Source organism: Lissotriton vulgaris, chromosome 2_1 (genome assembly GCF_964263255.1).
Source record: "Lissotriton vulgaris chromosome 2_1, aLisVul1.2, whole genome shotgun sequence".
Lineage (NCBI taxonomy): Eukaryota > Metazoa > Chordata > Amphibia > Caudata > Salamandridae > Lissotriton > Lissotriton vulgaris.
Genome location: NC_141687.1, coordinates 1,290,100,266 through 1,290,119,200, shown reverse-complemented (window position 1 = coordinate 1,290,119,200; position 18,935 = coordinate 1,290,100,266). Strand labels below are relative to the sequence as shown.

Sequence of the window (18,935 nt, the reverse complement as noted above, 5' to 3'; positions counted from 1 at the left end):
GTTTCAGGCTCTCCGTTGGATCGGCATTCCTCCCAAATTCATTTCCATTATCTCCTTACTCTACTCTAATCCCCAAGCTTCCATTTTTGTTAACGGCATGACCTCAGATTATTTCTCCCTACACAGAGGTGTCCGACAAGGTTGCCCATTATCCCCTCTATTATTTGTTTTAGCCTTAGAACCCTTTCTTACTAAGATCCGTTAGGATGACAATATATCTGGTTTTCACTTTGGTTCTCGTCAGGTTAAGCTCTCGGTTTATGCGGATGAAATCCTTTTTTATTGCTCCGATCCTCTCTCTTCTCTCCCTCCCTTTCTTCAGCAAGTCTCTTCTTTCTCTGCTGTATCTGGCTATTGCCTAAACGTCGATAAATGTGAAATTCTCCCTTTAAATCCTCTTTGCCAGAAACATATTTTTGTGCAGTCTGGCTTCTCTTGGCAACCATCTAAAATTAAATATGTGGGTGTTTGGTTCGCTCCTCTCTTATCTGAAACTCTTAAGTTGAATTTTGACTACATTTCTTAGAAAATGGACACAGCTATCTCACGCTGGCATCCGCTCTTTTGTCTTGGTGGGGTTGGCTCAATTCTATAAAGATGATGCTTTCTCCTCTCCTTGTTTACACTATTTCTATGCTCCCGATGCGTATTCCTGTCTCTTACTTAAAAAAGATACATTCTTTGCTATTAAAATTCCTATGGAATGGTAAACGTCCTCGGATAGCTATCGCCTCCTTATGAAGAGACAAGACTCAGGCCGGTGTTCGTTTTCCTGACTTTAGAGAATATCATCGAGCTTTTTCTCTGAAACAAACAACTCGTTGGCTTTCTTCTGATCTTCCCTTTCATCCTCCCATCTGGTTAACCATGGAATCCTCCTTTATTTCTCCTTTCAACTTCTGTGAACTTGTGTCCTTTACGTATTACCCGGCTCGCCTTCACACCCTTATTATCTCTCATTGTCGTAATCTCCTTCACCCTTTCTTATCCACGTTGTATCCTTCCCTTCTTTCCTCTCACGAACAACCTATCTGGTATAGCCCACTTCTTAAAATTTGCAATCGCACCATCTATTGGAAAGTCTGGCACTCTCGAGGACTGTGTTGGATCTCTCAATTGCTCTAGCATGGTGTTCCTCTCTCTTTTTTGGAACTTAAATCCTCTTTCTCATTACCCTCTAGTGCCCGTTCACAATATGATTTGCTTGACCCTGCTCTCACTCTTTACCTCCAATCATTACCGCCTTCTAATGATATTCCTTTCAATCGCAAGTCCACTTCCTCATTAATAGACTCTTCTCACTCTGCATCTTCCCTTTATAATTCTTTTCGCTATACGGTTGATAGAGTAAAATCCAAAATTGAAGTCGCTTGGGAATCTGATCTCTCTCAAGATTGGCCGGTCCATCTCTGGGATAGAGTCTAGTCCAAACTTCATAAGACCTCTAGAGCTGCTCACACTACCCAAACTTTATACTTTATTTATACCAGAACTCTACTTACCCCTCTTGCTCTTTCTCGTTTTTCGCCAGAGAGTCCCACTACATGTTGGTCTTGCCCCTGTCCCTCTGCAGACCTAAAACACATGCTGTTGGATTGTCCACCTATATCCCAGTTTTGGAAATCAGTTTGGTCTCAAATACAAAAGGTTTCCAATTTCAGATTCCCCTCTCCCTTTCTCTTATTTTTCTAGGTTCTCTTTCAACTGATCTTCCTCATTCTCCTCGCCATTACCAGCTCCTTGACCTCTTGATAGCTGTTGCTTTCCGCATTGTCACTTCCAACTGGAAGCAAGCTATGAATGTTTTCTATCGCTCTTGGTGGAATGCAGTCTGTTTTAACCACCGACTAGACACCAACTCTGTGTCCCCCATCTCCCTGGCAATTAAACGGGATCTCATTTGGCTCCCTTTGGTAACATATCTCTCCTCCTCGGCTCCAGTGAGCCCCTCCCTGGATTCTGATACAGTTGACGTACGCAAACCACCATGAATCTCCTATTGCCTTTTCCCTCAAATTTTAATTTCCAATGTTATTCTACGGTGCATATGCTTTATACATATTTAGTTTGTTCATGTTATTTTCATGCTCATTATATTTGCTTTTTATGAACTTCTAATGCATTACTTATTTCCCGTTATGTATTTTATATTTGCTATTGCTCTCCTTTAAGATGTATTTTATTGTCATATCCATTTTAATGTTTTTTCCTTCTTCTCCCCTCTCCCCCCTTTTTTTCTTTCTTTCTTCAATAAATCAAACTTAAAAAAAAAATTAAAAAAATGGGTGTCAGAGATTATTTGCAGTAATATTAGTGCGCCCCTGCTGGGTAACAATATTGAAAACACAAGTCACTATCCCTGAATATTAGATGTAATCACATTTTGAATTTGGACGATTGTGTCTGTGCACACTCGGTGACCTGGCCGAAGACAGCATGACAGAGTTAACATTGAATCCTAAATTTAAAGATGTTGCGAACCGGGGACACCAAAATACGTTTGGCCCGTGGCCCCCAAAATTCTTAAGATGTCCCTGCTATCACCTGGATTCCCTTAGGAGTAGCGGCAGCACTTTAAAAATCATACTTCATTCCTTAATTCATTTGTTCGTTCATTTGTTCCAGGCTAGAAGGTGCTACCCATGGCTTGCCCTATGGTACTCTTGGCACTGCTCTGCTATTGCTGGTCTCAGGAGCCACAAAAACAGCAGCAGGAACAGAAAGTGAAATTGCCAATGGAAACCATTATCACTATGTACTCTGACACATTGTCATTTCACTTGACACTCAACTGCAAATGGGAGCCATCACTATGTCATGGATGGTCGTAGATTAAGTGATGCCACGTCTGCCACCCCTTGTCCTTCTGGACAATCGTCCTTCATGCAACAAAGCAATCAGTCATTTTATCACCATAAATTGTAAATGTATTCTCCATTGACCCATGCATTCTCATTTCAGTCAGAGAACGAGCTTTACCTTTTCTAACGTTTTAAGGTTGTTGGGGTCGATCCGGCGCATGAAGTTGGTCTCTGTGCTGACGTAGTAATCACCTCTGTAGAAGACAAAGTTAACAATTGCATTGTCTGTAGATGCTGAAAAAGAAAAAAAGAAGCAGTGTTTGTTTCCAAAAGAGCTGGTGTGCATTTTAGGAAACACCTGATCTACTTGTGTATTTCACTGGCTTCAGAGAGCCTCAAGCCAGGAAGGATGGGCTGATGTATGAAGGGTTAGGCTTAGGGTAATATTATTATGACTGTGAGCAATACAATTTTCCTTGTTTTTATTTCAGGAAGCAGAATGTGGTAAGCCATCAATCCTACCCTGTTTTAACCCACAAGCAGACTATGTGATCCGTGACCCACAAAGGACTCATATGGATTGGATGAATGTCTTAGTCTAAACAAAGTGAGCAGCGCAGAAGTATATGGTGCAACCCATCCAGTGAGCTGCACCCACATGCGGTACTAGAGACAGTAAAGTCTTTCTTTCCAAAAACTCCAGACTAAGAGGCGCCTATATGTGTTGCATATACACTCGCTAGGCTCCTAACGCAAAGCAGAGAAAACAGTGGATTGATATTACCCTATATTTCCTAGTACTATGTGGTATACCAACATCACAGTGAAGTGGTCCATGGCGAAATCTGAGAAGAATTGGATGCAATCCATTGTCTAAAGACCCCTGTCTGACCTAGTCTGGCTGAATAAGGAACTCAGGCCACCAAATGCAAATATAACTCTCCAGTCACTATAACGCTGCGAGTCTGGGACACATCTATAGAAGCTCGAGCTTGGCGTCTTACCCCTCGCCCTACATTCCTATTCACTTTAACAATGATTTCACTTGAGCAGCAGAAGGATCCGCATTTCTGGGATGGAGAGAGGTGGTTGTAGGATGTTTTCTAGAATGTTCAAAGCCTCTGTACCCAAGACAATCTTGCAATGTGAAAGAGTGCTTCACTTCTCCTTAAGGGAACGACTGCGCGACGTGGTTCTCAGATACAGGGTCAAGGACAAATCTACATGGGAATCCTTATTTCCCAAATTGGTGGGCACTAGAGGTACCATATCTAACTTGGCACAGGAAGCTTCCTGTGGTTGGCTCCCCATCAGGAATTGATACTTGTATAGCGCACTACTCACCCGCAAGGGTCTCAAGGCGCTGGTACGAATACCGCTGTGGTACCCATCCTGGCTTTCCCTGTGAGGCGTCCACTCCTGGGCACCCCCAAGGTGGAGGCCAGGCATCCTTAGCATTGTGGGGGCCGTTGTGGAGATTAAGCAAGCTATTGCCCAGTTTTTCAGAGTGGGACTCCATGATTGGAATAGGCACCGAGGCGAGAATTATCAGGTCCGTGGAATTTTTAGCTCAAGACCCGCCGAGGCGGGGAATTGAACCCTGGTCCCGGGCTAGACCTCTGCATCAGAGTCTGCCGCTCTAACCATTGAGCCACACTTCTCCACAAGGAAGTAGAAGCGAGCATTAAGGCAACAAATAACACAGAAATAGTGGGAATGTCTGGGGAGAGTCATACATTCCACCTCAAAGTCAGTCTCAGTGATGGAGATTCACTATAAATAAAGGTATGGGTGGAACTACACTCCCTCCAGCTTGTATTGCATGTTTCAGAATGTTAATCCCAATTGATAGAGTGGTTCTATGGCCAGAGGTCGACAGAATGTGCATTTGGTGGCAGTGCCCACAGGTCTGTCCTTTCTGAGAAGGGGTTGCGGCCCTACTAAATGAACTATCGGGGTATCTGAGACCATTCGTCCCAGAAGACATGTTGCATGGTTTGAGACCCACTGAACTTGAAATTATGTCTAAAAATGATTGTCAGTTAGTGTCCCAGTGCCTGGGAGCTCCAAAACTAACTATAGCCTTCCGCTGTACGACAAAAGATAGTCCACCGCTTTGCCAATGGTACCACAAGCTATGGACAATATTAGCCCTTGAACAATTGACCAACCATACGAATTGTACCCCGCTCTGCTTTGAAACCAAATGGAAGCATGTTTATACAGTTGTGTGTAAGGACCTCCTGAGCATCATTATGACTCCCAGGTGTCAGAGTACTGAAGCGGCCCTTCCACAGGAGGGAGAACGAACACCCAGGCGAATGTGGTTGGGCTGAGTAGAGATGGTCAGATGGCTTGTTTTTAATTCTTTCGTAAATTATAAAACAGGTGGTAGAGTTACCTCACCTCCAGGGGCCTGGGCAGGGGAGGGGAGGAAGGAGAGGGTGAAGGGTTTCTGTAGTAGTTGGGAAGGGGAGTTTACTATCCTAGGTTTTCTTTTAACATCTGTTCTCTCTACTATCAATCACTGAGCAACAGATGGAATACTGTCAGAATTGCTTTGTTTATGACATTATGGAGACTCCCTTGTTATTCTGCTACTGTCCGGCAAGAAGTAATGTTCTTTACTAATGAAAATTCTCAACACAAATTGGTATACAAAAAAAGGAAGCATGAAATCATGGGCATATTTGTCCCAAATGAGGCATACTGGAGACCCCAGCAGGCAACTGAAGAAGAAAATGAATTGGAGTGGTTGAAAGACTTACATTAACATGAATATTTTCATCAATGTGTTTATAGGTAGGTTTTCTGGAATCATACTGGTCAATTCAAAGTTGTGGCCTGCCATCCACTCAGCAACACTTTTAGCACTGTCATCAGAGTTATACAACAACGCACTTGGATTAGAAGCATGCAGTTTCACTATTTTTAAGCCAGACGAGCCGTAGACTAGCACATGATGAAGAGATACTGGAAGTTTAAGCAATCAGACCATTCGACTATCATCATTTTTGTGATATTAGAAGACCCTTCCAGCTAGCCAATACCAGTGCATGAAATAAGTCAAATATACTAGTGTAAAAACACAGAGCAATTCAGATTAGGTTAACTTTGCCTTTCAGATTTCCTGTTTTCCAAAATATGAGTAATTTTATATCAACATTTTTGCATTCGGGATAGACACTCCTTCTTGTGGAAATACTATCTCAAATATATACAATTTAGTGAGCTAATTAGAAAACGAACATACTTGGCATTTCAAATCTGGACATGAAACGTTCAAACAGACTCTTGCAAGGATCTGGCATCGCTAATGTTCCAAATTCCGAGACCACAATTCTGTTCTTTTCCTTGTTAGACAAGTAGGAGTCGCTTTGCAGAAACTTGCTCATATATGTCACAGTGCCATTTTCTATTTTAAACTGGTGCATTAGTGCCATGCCGTCAAACCAATGGTTAAACCTGGAAAAAGAGAAGAAAATGATGTAAACAAAAATAAGAAGAGTTCAGTGATTCGACAACACGCGCAGAATATTGACTGGTTCTCATAAACACCTTATGGAAGAGCTGGCGGGTCTTGTTCTGATTTTCAAAATGGAAGAAAATCATGCTTGATCAAACGAAGATGGCAATCAAGAAGAATGTACTTACTTGTCGTTCCCGAACTCAAACTTCCCGGGTCCATTTCGGAGGAAACTCCCACGGATCCATTTTGGGATATTGCCCACGATCTTGGTCGGGATGGTTTCGGGGGTTTCGTCCCTTGTACTGAACAAGGGTGCCAGGCTTTGTAGATGCCTCCTGTTCTGGCTGAACTCTTTTTTTGGAGCAGTTCTCAGTATATGCTTCAGGACTGAAAAGAACATGGAAAAAGGTAAAGTACTGTGTCTAACCAAAAAAAACAATTAAACACTAATCAGTTTTAATAGAGGCAACAAAACCATCTAATTCATAATTCATTTAGCTAAGAATGGAGGATTTACAAAAAAAGTGGTTTCAATAATTATTCTAATTAATTCCCACCAAAGAGATATGCTGTCTTGAGAATGCATCACCTATAGGCTTGCACTAGTGGAATATAGCAAACATCACTAATTCTAACACAGATTTTACATGTCTTCTTTCTGTGCCATTTCTAACTCCATCACACATGCCGTAGCATTCACTTACCCTTTTCTATTTCTATTAGATTGCATCCTTATATACAAAACTCCACATTTGTAGGTAGGCTTGGGTGAAATCTGTGTCACATGGGTATAAGCTCACCTAATTTTAGTAATGTGGTGTTGTGGTTGGTATGTGAAAATCCCCAAATTACGCCAGCACGCCATGTGGCATAGTTAGGGTATGTTAGCTGCAAACATTTAGTGTCGGAGCATGGAAATAACACAAACGATCAAAGAGGAGTGGGTGTTGGTCGCAGTACTTGTGTTTTCCTGTGCTAGTTTTTTTTAACACTTTGGGGTGAAGTACAATGTCAGGTGGACTTAAGTCCGCCTGACACTGTCTCATTCATGGAACTGATGACCTCTGGTCGGTGATCCCAACTGCCTCATTAGGATGCGACAGAACACTGTTCGGTCACATTCCTAAATTTCCCCATGGGAGCATGCATTACAGCCGTACATCAGCTGCAATACATGCTCCCATAGGGAAATGGGAGGTGCTGTTCAACCCTGAACCCCATGGCAGGCACCTATGGTGCCCTCTTGGCCCCGACCGTAGACTGCGCACCAAAGGGGGTCCTGCTAGGGGCCCCGAAACGCGCTTTCCGGCATGGTTTCCATGTTGGACAGGCCAGCATGGAAACCATGCCAAAAACCATGCATCTTAATCCCAAGGACGGAAAGGCCCACCCTTTGGAATTACGAGCCGGTACCAACAGATCAACAGGCTCCTTGAGCCCATTGGAAGCCCGCCGGAATGACCGGCCAGTATAATTTCCGACCACCAGCATTGTAATGCGGCGGTCGGAAAATAAACGGAGGGGCCAGTTACGATGTGGCCGGAAAGACTCCATCAGTCTGAGCCTTCACAGGCCGCATCTTAATTGGCCCCTCAATGTGTCCTTGATATCAAAATGGACACAAGGATGAATTATGTGCTAAAATATAGCAGTAAATGATTCCTTAACTTACTGGTATTCTTTCTTACCCCGATACGCAGTCCTCTTCGTCCCAGTCCTAATGGTATGAGGCAAACCTGTCTCTGACAGAAAGTTCACCACTATTCTAAGCCAATGCTCCTGAAACAGTCTATTTTCTATGTCCATTACTCCCTCCACAAATACTCCCTCCCCTCTCTACTGTAATTTTCCAAGACTCAGGACCAGATTATGATGTCGGACAGACCTGAGTTTGTCAGACATCGTTTAGGATCGGGGATCGAACAACCTCCTGTCATTGGTCCCAACCCAGCAATTAGGATGCGACCGTCACCAAACACAGTTCGGTCGCAATCCTATTCTTTACAATGGGAGCAGGCATTCCGGCCAGAATGCATGCTCTCATTGTAAAGAGCTGAGGTGCCGTTCTTCCCTGCACCCAGTGGTAGGCACCTCAAGGTGCCTGCCATTGGGTGCAGGGATCAACAGGGGGGCACCATCCAGAGGCCTTGCACCCATGGGGTCCCTGCTGGGGCCCCCTAAGTCAGATTACCACAGCCTTTCTGTGCCAGAAAGGCTGCCACAGAAAAGCTGTTGGAATCTGCCACGGTAATCCCTCAGGCGAAAAGAGCCATTTGAGGGATTACAGGAGGCTTTCTGATTGGCAGACAAGCTCTCCAAGTTTGGATTCCGAACAACCAATTTTGATGGGGATGGTCGGAAAGGAATCCGAACACCCGATTATCATACCATAGGAACAGCTCCGACTGAGGGTCGGAGCCATTTCCTACGGCATCATAATCGTGCCCTTAGTTTATGGTGCACAGGAAGTGAGAGGGAGGGAACAGACAAGGATGAGGAGGACTTCGTATCAGAGTAATGAAGATTACCGGCAAGTAAAGGAATCATTACCCACTCAACTCAGTCCTCCTCGTCCCTGTGCTAACGGTGTGAGGATTTACCAAGGCACAAAAAAGCACCCTACAAATGCAGGAATCACAAATCGTTATCAAAAAGCAATCACTTCAGTTTTGAACGTAAGACAACTGAACCAGAATTCACATCAGATTCAGAAGACAAATCAAGACAGTAATGATGCACAAACATCAGGATTGGCCCACTAGAGACTTACAACTGCACTTAACTTTTCAATTCAGATGCCATACTTACTGCAACGTCCTGACCTCTTGAACGTCTTTGAGCGAAGGGATGTTCAGAGTGTTCCGGGTGTCCTCTCCCTCCACACTCAAGTACTGTTTTTGGGACTAAAGCACTCTGCACAGTTGGGGTGGTGGGTAGTTGGAAATCCGTCTGGCAGGGAGGCAGGGAGAGGGGTGGAGGGGGGGTTGATAAAGGTATTGTTAGAGTTTGTACTCTCTTTTTTAGATATGTTTAACTGTTTAATGCTGATGCCATACACTTTAGGGTTAATGCACAGGGAACCCATCAACTCTCGCACACGACTCTAATGTCCCAAAATTAAAAGAGGGCTAGTACTACAATATCTTAAGAGACAAACTCCATCAGTGGTCTTCCTACAGGAAACTCATTTGGTGGGAACCGCCACTAAAGAACTGGACAGATGGGGGTTTAAAATGATAGTGCACTCCGAATTCACTAAGGGATCTAGAGGGGCGGGGATACTGGTATGAAAGAGCTGCACGTTAATAATACAGAGCACCCAGACAGATGATCAGGTGTGCTTTGCGGCACTTTCCTGTCAGTGGGAAGGACGAGCTTACAACCTAGTTTCCGTATATGGACCCCCTTCACTCCATAGTCTAGCCCTCCCAGCTCTCGGTAAGCTCCTACTCACCTTACCCCTTGGGGAAATGGTTATAGGAGGCGCCTTTAACGCCATTCTTGATGCCTCCTGGGATAGGGTGCCACCAAGGGAACCCCCTCACACATCTACAAGACTTCACAGAAGCTCTGGGGCTTGTGGACGTTTGGCGCGCGCGACACCCCATGACACGCCAATACACATATCACTCAGGAGCCCACAATAGTCTGTCAAGGAAAGATTATATCCTTTCATCCCCGACGAGCCCAGACTGACGAGACAACACATATTCTAACTTTGGCTAGACAAGCTTACAGGGACTATGCATGGGAGGACACAAAGGCGAAAGCCACAAAAACGCAACATATGGTTTACGAGGTGGGGACAAGGCCGGTAAGTTGCTGGCCTGGCTGGACAAGAAAGAATGTGCTAGTCGCTCACTTACACCTAGCTTCTGGGGAGGACATAACGGACCCACAAGACATAGTTGCAGCCTTCGCGCGACATTATGAGGCAGTGTGCACACTCACCACAGACGACATGGTAGAAGAGAATTTGGCCTTTCTCAAAGATATCCGTTTGCCACCTCTGACACCCCAGGACGCCGAGCACTGGACAAGCCACTCACAGTGGACGAAATCACGGCTGCACTTTGGGGGCTGCAATCAGGCAAAGCACTTGGTCCCAACGGCATTCCCGTGGAACTCTACAAAACAGAAGCGGAAAGGCTGGGGCTTCACTTATTAACAATGTATAAAGACAGTCTAGATATGGGAATACTCCCCAGGGATCAGAGGATAGCGACTTTAGCGACGATCCCAAAACCTGGCAAGCCCCCTCAGGACTGCACCTCCTACCGTCCAATTTCACTCCTCAACGCGGAGGCAAAAATATTAGCAAATGTACTAGCCTCCAGGCTCCAATCGCACCTCACGTCTCTCATACACCCTGATCAATCCGGTTTTATGCCGGGCCATAATACAGCAATGAACCTAAGGCGTAATGGCCCGAATGTCCACCATCCAAGAAGAGGCAGTCATCCTATCCTTGGACGCCAGTTTGGCCTTTGATCGGGTGGAGTGGTCATTCATGTTCGCAGTGCTACAACACTTTGGCTTTGGCCCCAATTTTCATGCGTGGGTCCGATTGCTGTATACACAACCCATGGCACACGTAGTGGTCAATGGCCGCATATCTGAGGACTTTCCTCTGGGGCGCGGGACCAGACAGGGATGTCCCCTGTCCCCGCTCCTATTTGCTCTGGTGCTTGAGCCCCTCGCGACTTGGATAAGACGCGACCCGGTGATACGGGGACTGCGATGGACAGAAGGGTGGGAGGACCGTATATCACTGTACGCAGATTATATATTACTATACATGACCTCCCCCAGCCGCTCAATTAATTGTTTATTAGATATCTGTGCATCCTATGGCAGATACTCAGGCTATATGATTAACTGGGCGAAATCGGTTTCATTTGTCCTCCACGGTCCCCCCCACGCCTGCCCTGGGGAGTAACGATACAACTCCGAAAAGACTGTTTTAAATACCTGGGCATACACATTACACCAGACCATACTCAATTCTACGAGTGAAATCTTGTGTCCCCTCTCCTGAGACTTAAAAACTACGTAAAGCACTGGCACGCACTACCCCTGACCCTCCTGGGCCTTGCAACCTTATTCGAAATGATGGCTCTTCGGCGGTTCCTGTATGCCCTACAAAACACACCTACCCCAGTCCCAAACTCCTATTTCAAAGCCATCAAGGCTGAGGTGGAACTGCTCCTCTGGGTTGGAAATCCCCACTGCATAGGCCTATCGGAACTCACTAGGAGCTGGTACAATGGTGGAATCCCCTTGCCCAGTATACAACTGTATTACTGGGCCTCACAACTTATAGTAGTGAACCACTGTTTCCATGCCCCGCAGGAGCAACCAGCCCTCCGGCTTGAAAGGCACACTCTTGGGGCCGACGGCCCCTGGTGGCGCTTTACGACAAGAACAAAAAAGACGCAAGGATCGGCCCCACTGCACATACAATATATATATATATAGTTTGCGGCGCAGCGAGGGCTAGGCTGGGAGGGAGTCCTCACTCACCTCACACCACTGTGGGACACGCCAAAACTAGGTATGCTCCGCTACAGTAAAGGTTTTGCTCAATGGGACCATATTGGTATCTCGAGAATTGGGGACCTCTGGAAGAAGGGAGAGGTAGTGACATTTGCCCAACTGCGAACAACTCAGAACAAATGGCTGACTCAGAACAGTTCCCCATACACAAATTAAGCGCGCACTTACAAAGGCCATACCCAGAGGCGCCAATATCCCCGAATCATCGCCACTCGAGGACCGCCTCATTACGGACCATCTCACTAAAAAAGCAATTTCTCTCACTTATCGCAAACTAATCAATTATCAGAAAGATCCCACGCACACCTTACGAGACAAATGGCAGACTGACCTGGGGGGCATGGACGACCAGGACTAGCAAGAAGCTTTGGCGTCCTCGTGAGAGGTGGCAATTTCCATGCTCCACAAAATCGGTCAGACTGAGACACCTCTGTGTCTGCGGGGATGTGGGAAACAGGACATGTTTTACCATACGCTATGGGACTGTCCCAACATAACACACTTTTGGGAGGCAGTCATGGAGACAATTACTTGGGTGTGTGGTTTCGAAGTTCCCCCTGAGCCAAGAAGGTGCCTCCTCAATATTTGGGAGCCAACAGACCTCATCCATGCAGCACAGGACTGGGCGACCCTTGGGATTACGCTAGCTGAACGCAATATTGCACAGCATTAGGGCGCGCCCCTGCCCCCCGACAAAAGCACTGGTGTCAAGACATGGATAGAGCAATGGTGCCCGAAAAGGCAGTCTTCATACACAGAGGGTGTCCCAAAAAGTGGGGTATTGAAAAACAGTGGTCCGTGACCCTTTCTTTCATAAAACTGAGTCAATCAGTACATGATCAATATTTCTATACCATTTGAGAGTATGTCCCTTCGATCAACCCTAATCAATAAATACACAAAATTCACAAAAAGAAAAAGAAGAAAATGCAACAGTGATAATTACAAAACCAGAGACAATTTTAATTAATTGTATCTCCATTAAATGCGAAAAAATCACAATTATCCAATGATAGAAGCTTATAGGTTGCCCAAAGAGAGCGTGCAAAGAACAAAGAGTGATTGGGACAGTGTAGGGTGATTGGGGAAGGAAAAGTTCAGATAAGGACATAAAATTATTCTCAAAGATACTGTACAAAGGATCGGTTACACAATTCGCCGTCCTACAATGACGTGGCCTCAAATATCAATTCTATACACATTTTTCAAAGAAGGGAGGACATGGCTTCCCAAAATTATTTGCACATGAAAAAGTGTCACGGGATCCAGGTTTCAAGGAAAGAGCGTTGACGTTTCGACTCGTCTTAGGGCCTATAGGTAAGTTGGACCTGGGCCATGCAAGTCTTCATCAGGACTAAAATAAAGGGCAACCCAAGGATCTTGATGACCCCTAAAGTGGGAGACCAAGTGGCGTATCTTCACTCGTTGTCCCAAAGCTAATGTTAACACCTTATCAAGGATGTGTGACTTGACCCACTGGTTCTCATGGGCAAACAGGCTTCAGTCACTGCGCTTTCAAGTCTTAGAAATTAACCCTGTTTGCTTTTCTTTTGATCTACAAATGATGATCCTAAGTGCAACTTGTGTCACAAGGCTTTTGCTTACTCTGTAATCTATACAGTGATGATACTCAATGCAACTTATGGCACGAGGCGAGTTCTCTGCACTCGTCGTCAAAAAACCGGGGAGCGGGTGTGGGGCAAGTGGAATTTGTTCCGCTGCAATATTTGTGCCCCTCCCCGGCAGAGGAATCAGACCCAGACTTAAGCGACTAGCCCACACGAACCATTAGAGAACCGCTTACACGCCCGGGATCAGTGACCCGGACACTTAGATAAGGTAAGTTATGGAATAAGGCAACTGTGTGCAATGTATTACCTGTTAAAATACCCTGTAATGAGTGTATCATGATAATGGACATTGCTATGTGTAATCAGCACTGTTTTTGAACTTAAGACAATAAAAAGTTTTCACCCAAAAAAATTATGCACAAACATCAAATGGGAAGGCCATGTTGCTGCATGACAGATTTCCTGAATCAAAGGACCACTATTATTATTATTATTATTATTATTATTATTATGTTTCTTATATAGCGCCAGAAGCGACCCCCGAAGGGGTATCTCCGCGCTTGCCTTGGGAGCCCGTCCTGGCTTTTCCCTGTGAGATAGCCCCTACAGGGCACCCCCAAGGTGAAAGCCAGGCATCCCGCCGCGGGGGGGCCGTTGTGGAGATTAAGCAAGCTTAATGCTCAGAGTTGCAGAGTGTGAACCCATGATTAGGTCAGGCACCGAAGCGAGAATTATCGAGTCCATGGACATTTGAGCTCAAGACCCTGACATTTGAGCTCAAGACCCTGCCGCGTCGGGAATCGAACCCTGGTCCTGGGTCTGACCTCTGCTTCAGGGTCTGCCTGCTCTAACCAGTGTTATAATATACGGGTTGACCCAAAAGTACTGGGACCTGGGTAGTCAATAGTATATGAAGGGGGGTCCCAGTTCATACAAAATTAAATCAAAAGTACAAACTTATAACTTCATAAAGTGAACAATAGAGAAACTTCATAAGATTAAACTTAGAGAGATGCTATTTAATATACATCCTCATTTGGCAAAATAATTGCAATGTCTTTACAACAGAACATTTTTTAGAAATTCAATAACATGCCCAGGACAGGGGGCGTGGAAAGGAAAGGAAGGGTGAAAGGTAGGAATAGTACAAAATAGTCAAACCAATTATGCAATTAGATAGTCTGTGGTCTCATCTACTTTTCACAGCGAGTACCACATAAGACATGTATTACATTGTCATTTATTGATTCTGATACTAGAGAGCCTATCCTGTTAGAGCTTGCACAGTCATAAATGATCCGTTGCTAACAGGTGGGAACAAACAAGGGCGTGTCGACGTTTCGACCCCAGACGTGCAGGCGACGCTATAGCCCTACGGCGGGGTCTTCCTCAGGACAGACAGTGTTAGGGTGTGAGGGTGGTGTGGAAGGGCACCTATAAAAAGAGAGACTTTTTAGTATTGCTTACTATATTGAGAAAAGGGGAGAGGGGGGCTACATATGCCACACCGAGTTACCTACAAGGGGACGGTGATTTCCGTGACTTCGTCTGAAGCAGAAGGTGGGCGCAGGGCTCCTGATGAAAAAGAGAGCGTAAACCTAAAAAGAAATTAGGCTACTGTAAGGTTGTGGGCAATAATAAGCTAGGTACCACAACAGAAACAATAGTTACTATATACAAAAGTACAGGAATACACACGTGCTTGAATTCAGTATGCATCAAACACAACCCAGCCGGGTTAAAAAACATCAAAACATTAAAAACACTATCACACGGTGAAGGACAACACCTACACCAACCAAAAACAGGTCTGGTCCTGATCAATATGTTCTTTAGAAGATCAACGGGGAAAATATCACACACTATGGCCATGAAATATGAAAAAACTAGTTGGCCCCAGGCTCACCTATTTACGCTAATGCTTCGCTGTCTTACTTTCCAGTACAATGTTCCTCTTTAACAAAAACCGAAAAGGCTTCCATTATTCAACGTTTTTATCCCTGTAAATAAACAAGAAATAGTACCCATTTTAAAGAAAAACCATTCCGTTCTTATTATCCAGGAATATAAATGACAGGAGGCCAGAGGGTTATCATTACTCACCGAAAGGAAGTTCGGAGAGCGGAATAAATTCATGTATTGTTTTACTCTTTTGGAAACGAGAAAAGCTTCCCTTCAAAAAAAGCGATCTATTCTATTCCACGTTCATGTCTCTGTAAATAAACAAGAGACAAGAGATGGTGCTCGTTTTTTCTTATCTTGTTAGCGAGGCATAAAAAATAATAATGGGACAATGCGTGATATTAACTCACCGAAGAGATGCTTTTGAGGACGGAACAAATCCGTGCTAATCGGGGGGTCTCTGTGCGCGCATGGACTCCTCTGCGCGTGGTGCAGGACGCCGAAGAAGATGGAACGAGGGCAAACAGCAGCTAAATGCTAGCTCTATTTTCACAACCAATCCGAGGGTACTCATAATAGAAAAAAGACTTCAATTAAATGAGCAAGATAACAGTTATGCCCAACGAGCATGCCTTTAATCACTAAGAGTAGGCAACAACAATTTAAATACATCTCTAACCTTGACACGATCTTCATCCAGTTGTCATAAATTTTACCTAGGTATTCTAATGCAATATTTAAATGGTATGATTGATGTATTCTGTAAATGCAATGTTTGTCCTGAATTTATATGTATGTTAATAATGTGGGAATATTTAAGGCTCTGCTAATGCATTTTTTGAATGTCTTGCAACACGGGACACCTGTTATTTCAATTTTATTAATGCATTTTTATGATGTTTTGCACTAAGGGACGTCTGTTGCCTTATCTCAATTATTGAGTAGTAATATGAGGTCTGTTTGATTGTAGCCATATTCATACTTCTTAGGCTCTAATTCCGTTGTCTTATATATGACTTTTACAACTTTTTATGATTAAAAACTTCCTTTTGCGCCTCCACCCTGATGACATCAAGGCTGTTTGAGCACTGAGTCTTTTTTTCAAAATAACCGGAGCTTAACTTCGGCCGGAGTGAAGTCTTTTTTCTATTATGAGTACCCTCGGATTGGTTGTGAAAATAGAGCTAGCATTTAGCTGCTGTTTGCCCTCGTTCCATCTTCTTCGGCGTCCTGCACCACGCGCAGAGGAGTCCATGCGCGCACAGAGACCCCCCGATTAGCACGGATTTGTTCCGTCCTCAAAAGCATCTCTTCGGTGAGTTAATATCACGCATTGTCCCATTATTATTTTTTATGCCTCGCTAACAAGATAAGAAAAAACGAGCACCATCTCTTGTCTCTTGTTTATTTACAGAGACATGAACGTGGAATAGATCGCTTTTTTTGAAGGGAAGCTTTTCTCGTTTCCAAAAGAGTAAAACAATACATGAATTTATTCCGCTCTCCGAACTTCCTTTCGGTGAGTAATGATAACCCTCTGGCCTCCTGTCATTTATATTCCTGGATAATAAGAACGGAATGGTTTTTCTTTAAAATGGGTACTATTTCTTGTTTATTTACAGGGATAAAAACGTTGAATAATGGAAGCCTTTTCGGTTTTTGTTAAAGAGGAACGTTGTACTGGAAAGTAAGACAGCGAAGCATTAGCGTAAATAGGTGAGCCTGGGGCCAACTAGTTTTTTCATATTTCATGGCCATAGTGTGTGATATTTTCCCCGTTGATCTTCTAAAGAACATATTGATCAGGACCAGACCTGTTTTTGGTTGGTGTAGGTGTTGTCCTTCACCGTTTGATAGTGTTTTTAATGTTTTGATGTTTTTTAACCCGGCTGGGTTGTGTTTGATGCATACTGAATTCAAGCACGTGTGTATTCCTGTACTTTTGTATATAGTAACTATTGTTTCTGTTGTGGTACCTAGCTTATTATTGCCCACAACCTTACAGTAGCCTAATTTCTTTTTAGGTTTACGCTCTCTTTTTCATCAGGAGCCCTGCGCCCACCTTCTGCTTCAGACGAAGTCACGGAAATCACCGTCCCCTTGTAGGTAACTTGGTGTGGCATATGTAGCCCCCCTCTCCCCTTTTCTCAATATAGTAAGCAATACTAAAAAGTCTCTCTTTTTATAGGTGCCCTTCCACACCACCCTCACACCCTAACACTGTCTGTCCTGAGGAAGACCCCGCCATAGGGCTATAGCGTCGCCTGCACGTCTGGGGTCGAAACGTCGACACGCCCTTGTTTGTTCCCACCTGTTAGCAACGGATCATTTATGACTGTGCAAGCTCTAACAGGATAGGCTCTCTAGTATCAGAATCAATAAATGACAATGTAATACATGTCTTATGTGGTACTCGCTGTGAAAAGTAGATGAGACCACAGACTATCTAATTGCATAATTGGTTTGACTATTTTGTACTATTCCTACCTTTCACCCTTCCTTTCCTTTCCACGCCCCCTGTCCTGGGCATGTTATTGAATTTCTAAAAAATGTTCTGTTGTAAAGACATTGCAATTATTTTGCCAAATGAGGATGTATATTAAATAGCATCTCTCTAAGTTTAATCTTATGAAGTTTCTCTATTGTTCACTTTATGAAGTTATAAGTTTGTACTTTTGATTTAATTTTGTATGAACTGGGACCCCCCTTCATATACTGCTCTAACCAGTGAGCCACACTTCTCCACTAACCAGTGAGCCACACTTCTCCACCAATCTCCGCCCAAGAATTAGAAACTCCTCTAGTGGAGTGCAGTTATTTGAATAGGCCAACCTCCCCAGCCGGCTTATAAGCCTGAGAAATAGCATGCCTGCCTCATCTGCTAATGGCCTGAGAAATAGCCTTTTTAGGTCGAGTTAGACAGCACTTGCGCAGTCTCTTCGAGACTTGCTGTGATCAGTTTATTAGCTTAAAGTGCATCCCCTTTCGTGCCGTTGCTTTTCATTTGTCTATGTCAGTGTCCTTTAAAAATCCTTGCTTGCTAGTGGTTGGTTCTGCCTCCTTGTCCCTCCTTTCTCTCTTCATTTCCTCCCACTGAGCAGAGGCTTAGTACTGTCTCATTCCGCTATGGTTCTTTATCTGTTCTTTGAGGGACTGTTTTTTTCTTGCTTTCCCGCGTGGTTACATTTTGTTTGTGTTCAGCTTCAACGCCCTAGTAGCATACATTTAAATATAACATTCTTCCTTCCACCCCTCTTACCACCACAGATGTGTTACTGCTGCCTCTCCTGCCGTGCCTAACACTCCGTTGCTTGTTGTTCTATGCTCACAATTTGTTTGTAGCTCCTCTTAAAAGTGCTTAGTTGGGTATTGTGAACGTTGTGTGCATTTTAATTTATTTATTTACTTATGGCTGAAAATGGATGTGTGGCTTTCTAATTTATTTACTTACGGCTGAAACTTGTTATGCATTTAATTTATTTACAGCACAATGTGTTTATTTATGTTTCAAACGGACTGTGTTATGTTACTGTTTCGAATTTGTAACATGCTGCAAAATTGCACTAATATCCAGGGTTAGCAGTCTGTTTTTGTTGTTTATTTTTGTTAAAGTCGCGCTTGTGAGTATTAGTAATG

General features: G+C 44.1%; 1 protein-coding gene across 1 annotated transcript in view; it reads right to left on the bottom strand.

Moving 5' to 3' along the window:
• LOC147732522 (carotenoid-cleaving dioxygenase, mitochondrial-like) overlaps positions 1-18,935 on the bottom strand; it is a 481,496-nt gene that overhangs the window by 398,153 nt on the left and 64,408 nt on the right. Inside the window, exons 2-4 of the mRNA XM_086954272.1 lie at positions 6,456-6,657; positions 6,055-6,266; positions 2,980-3,095 (exon numbers count right to left, since the gene is read on the bottom strand). Coding sequence (XP_086810398.1) covers positions 2,980-3,095; positions 6,055-6,266; positions 6,456-6,657 — 530 coding nt within the window. The remainder of the gene's footprint in view (positions 1-2,979; positions 3,096-6,054; positions 6,267-6,455; positions 6,658-18,935) is intronic.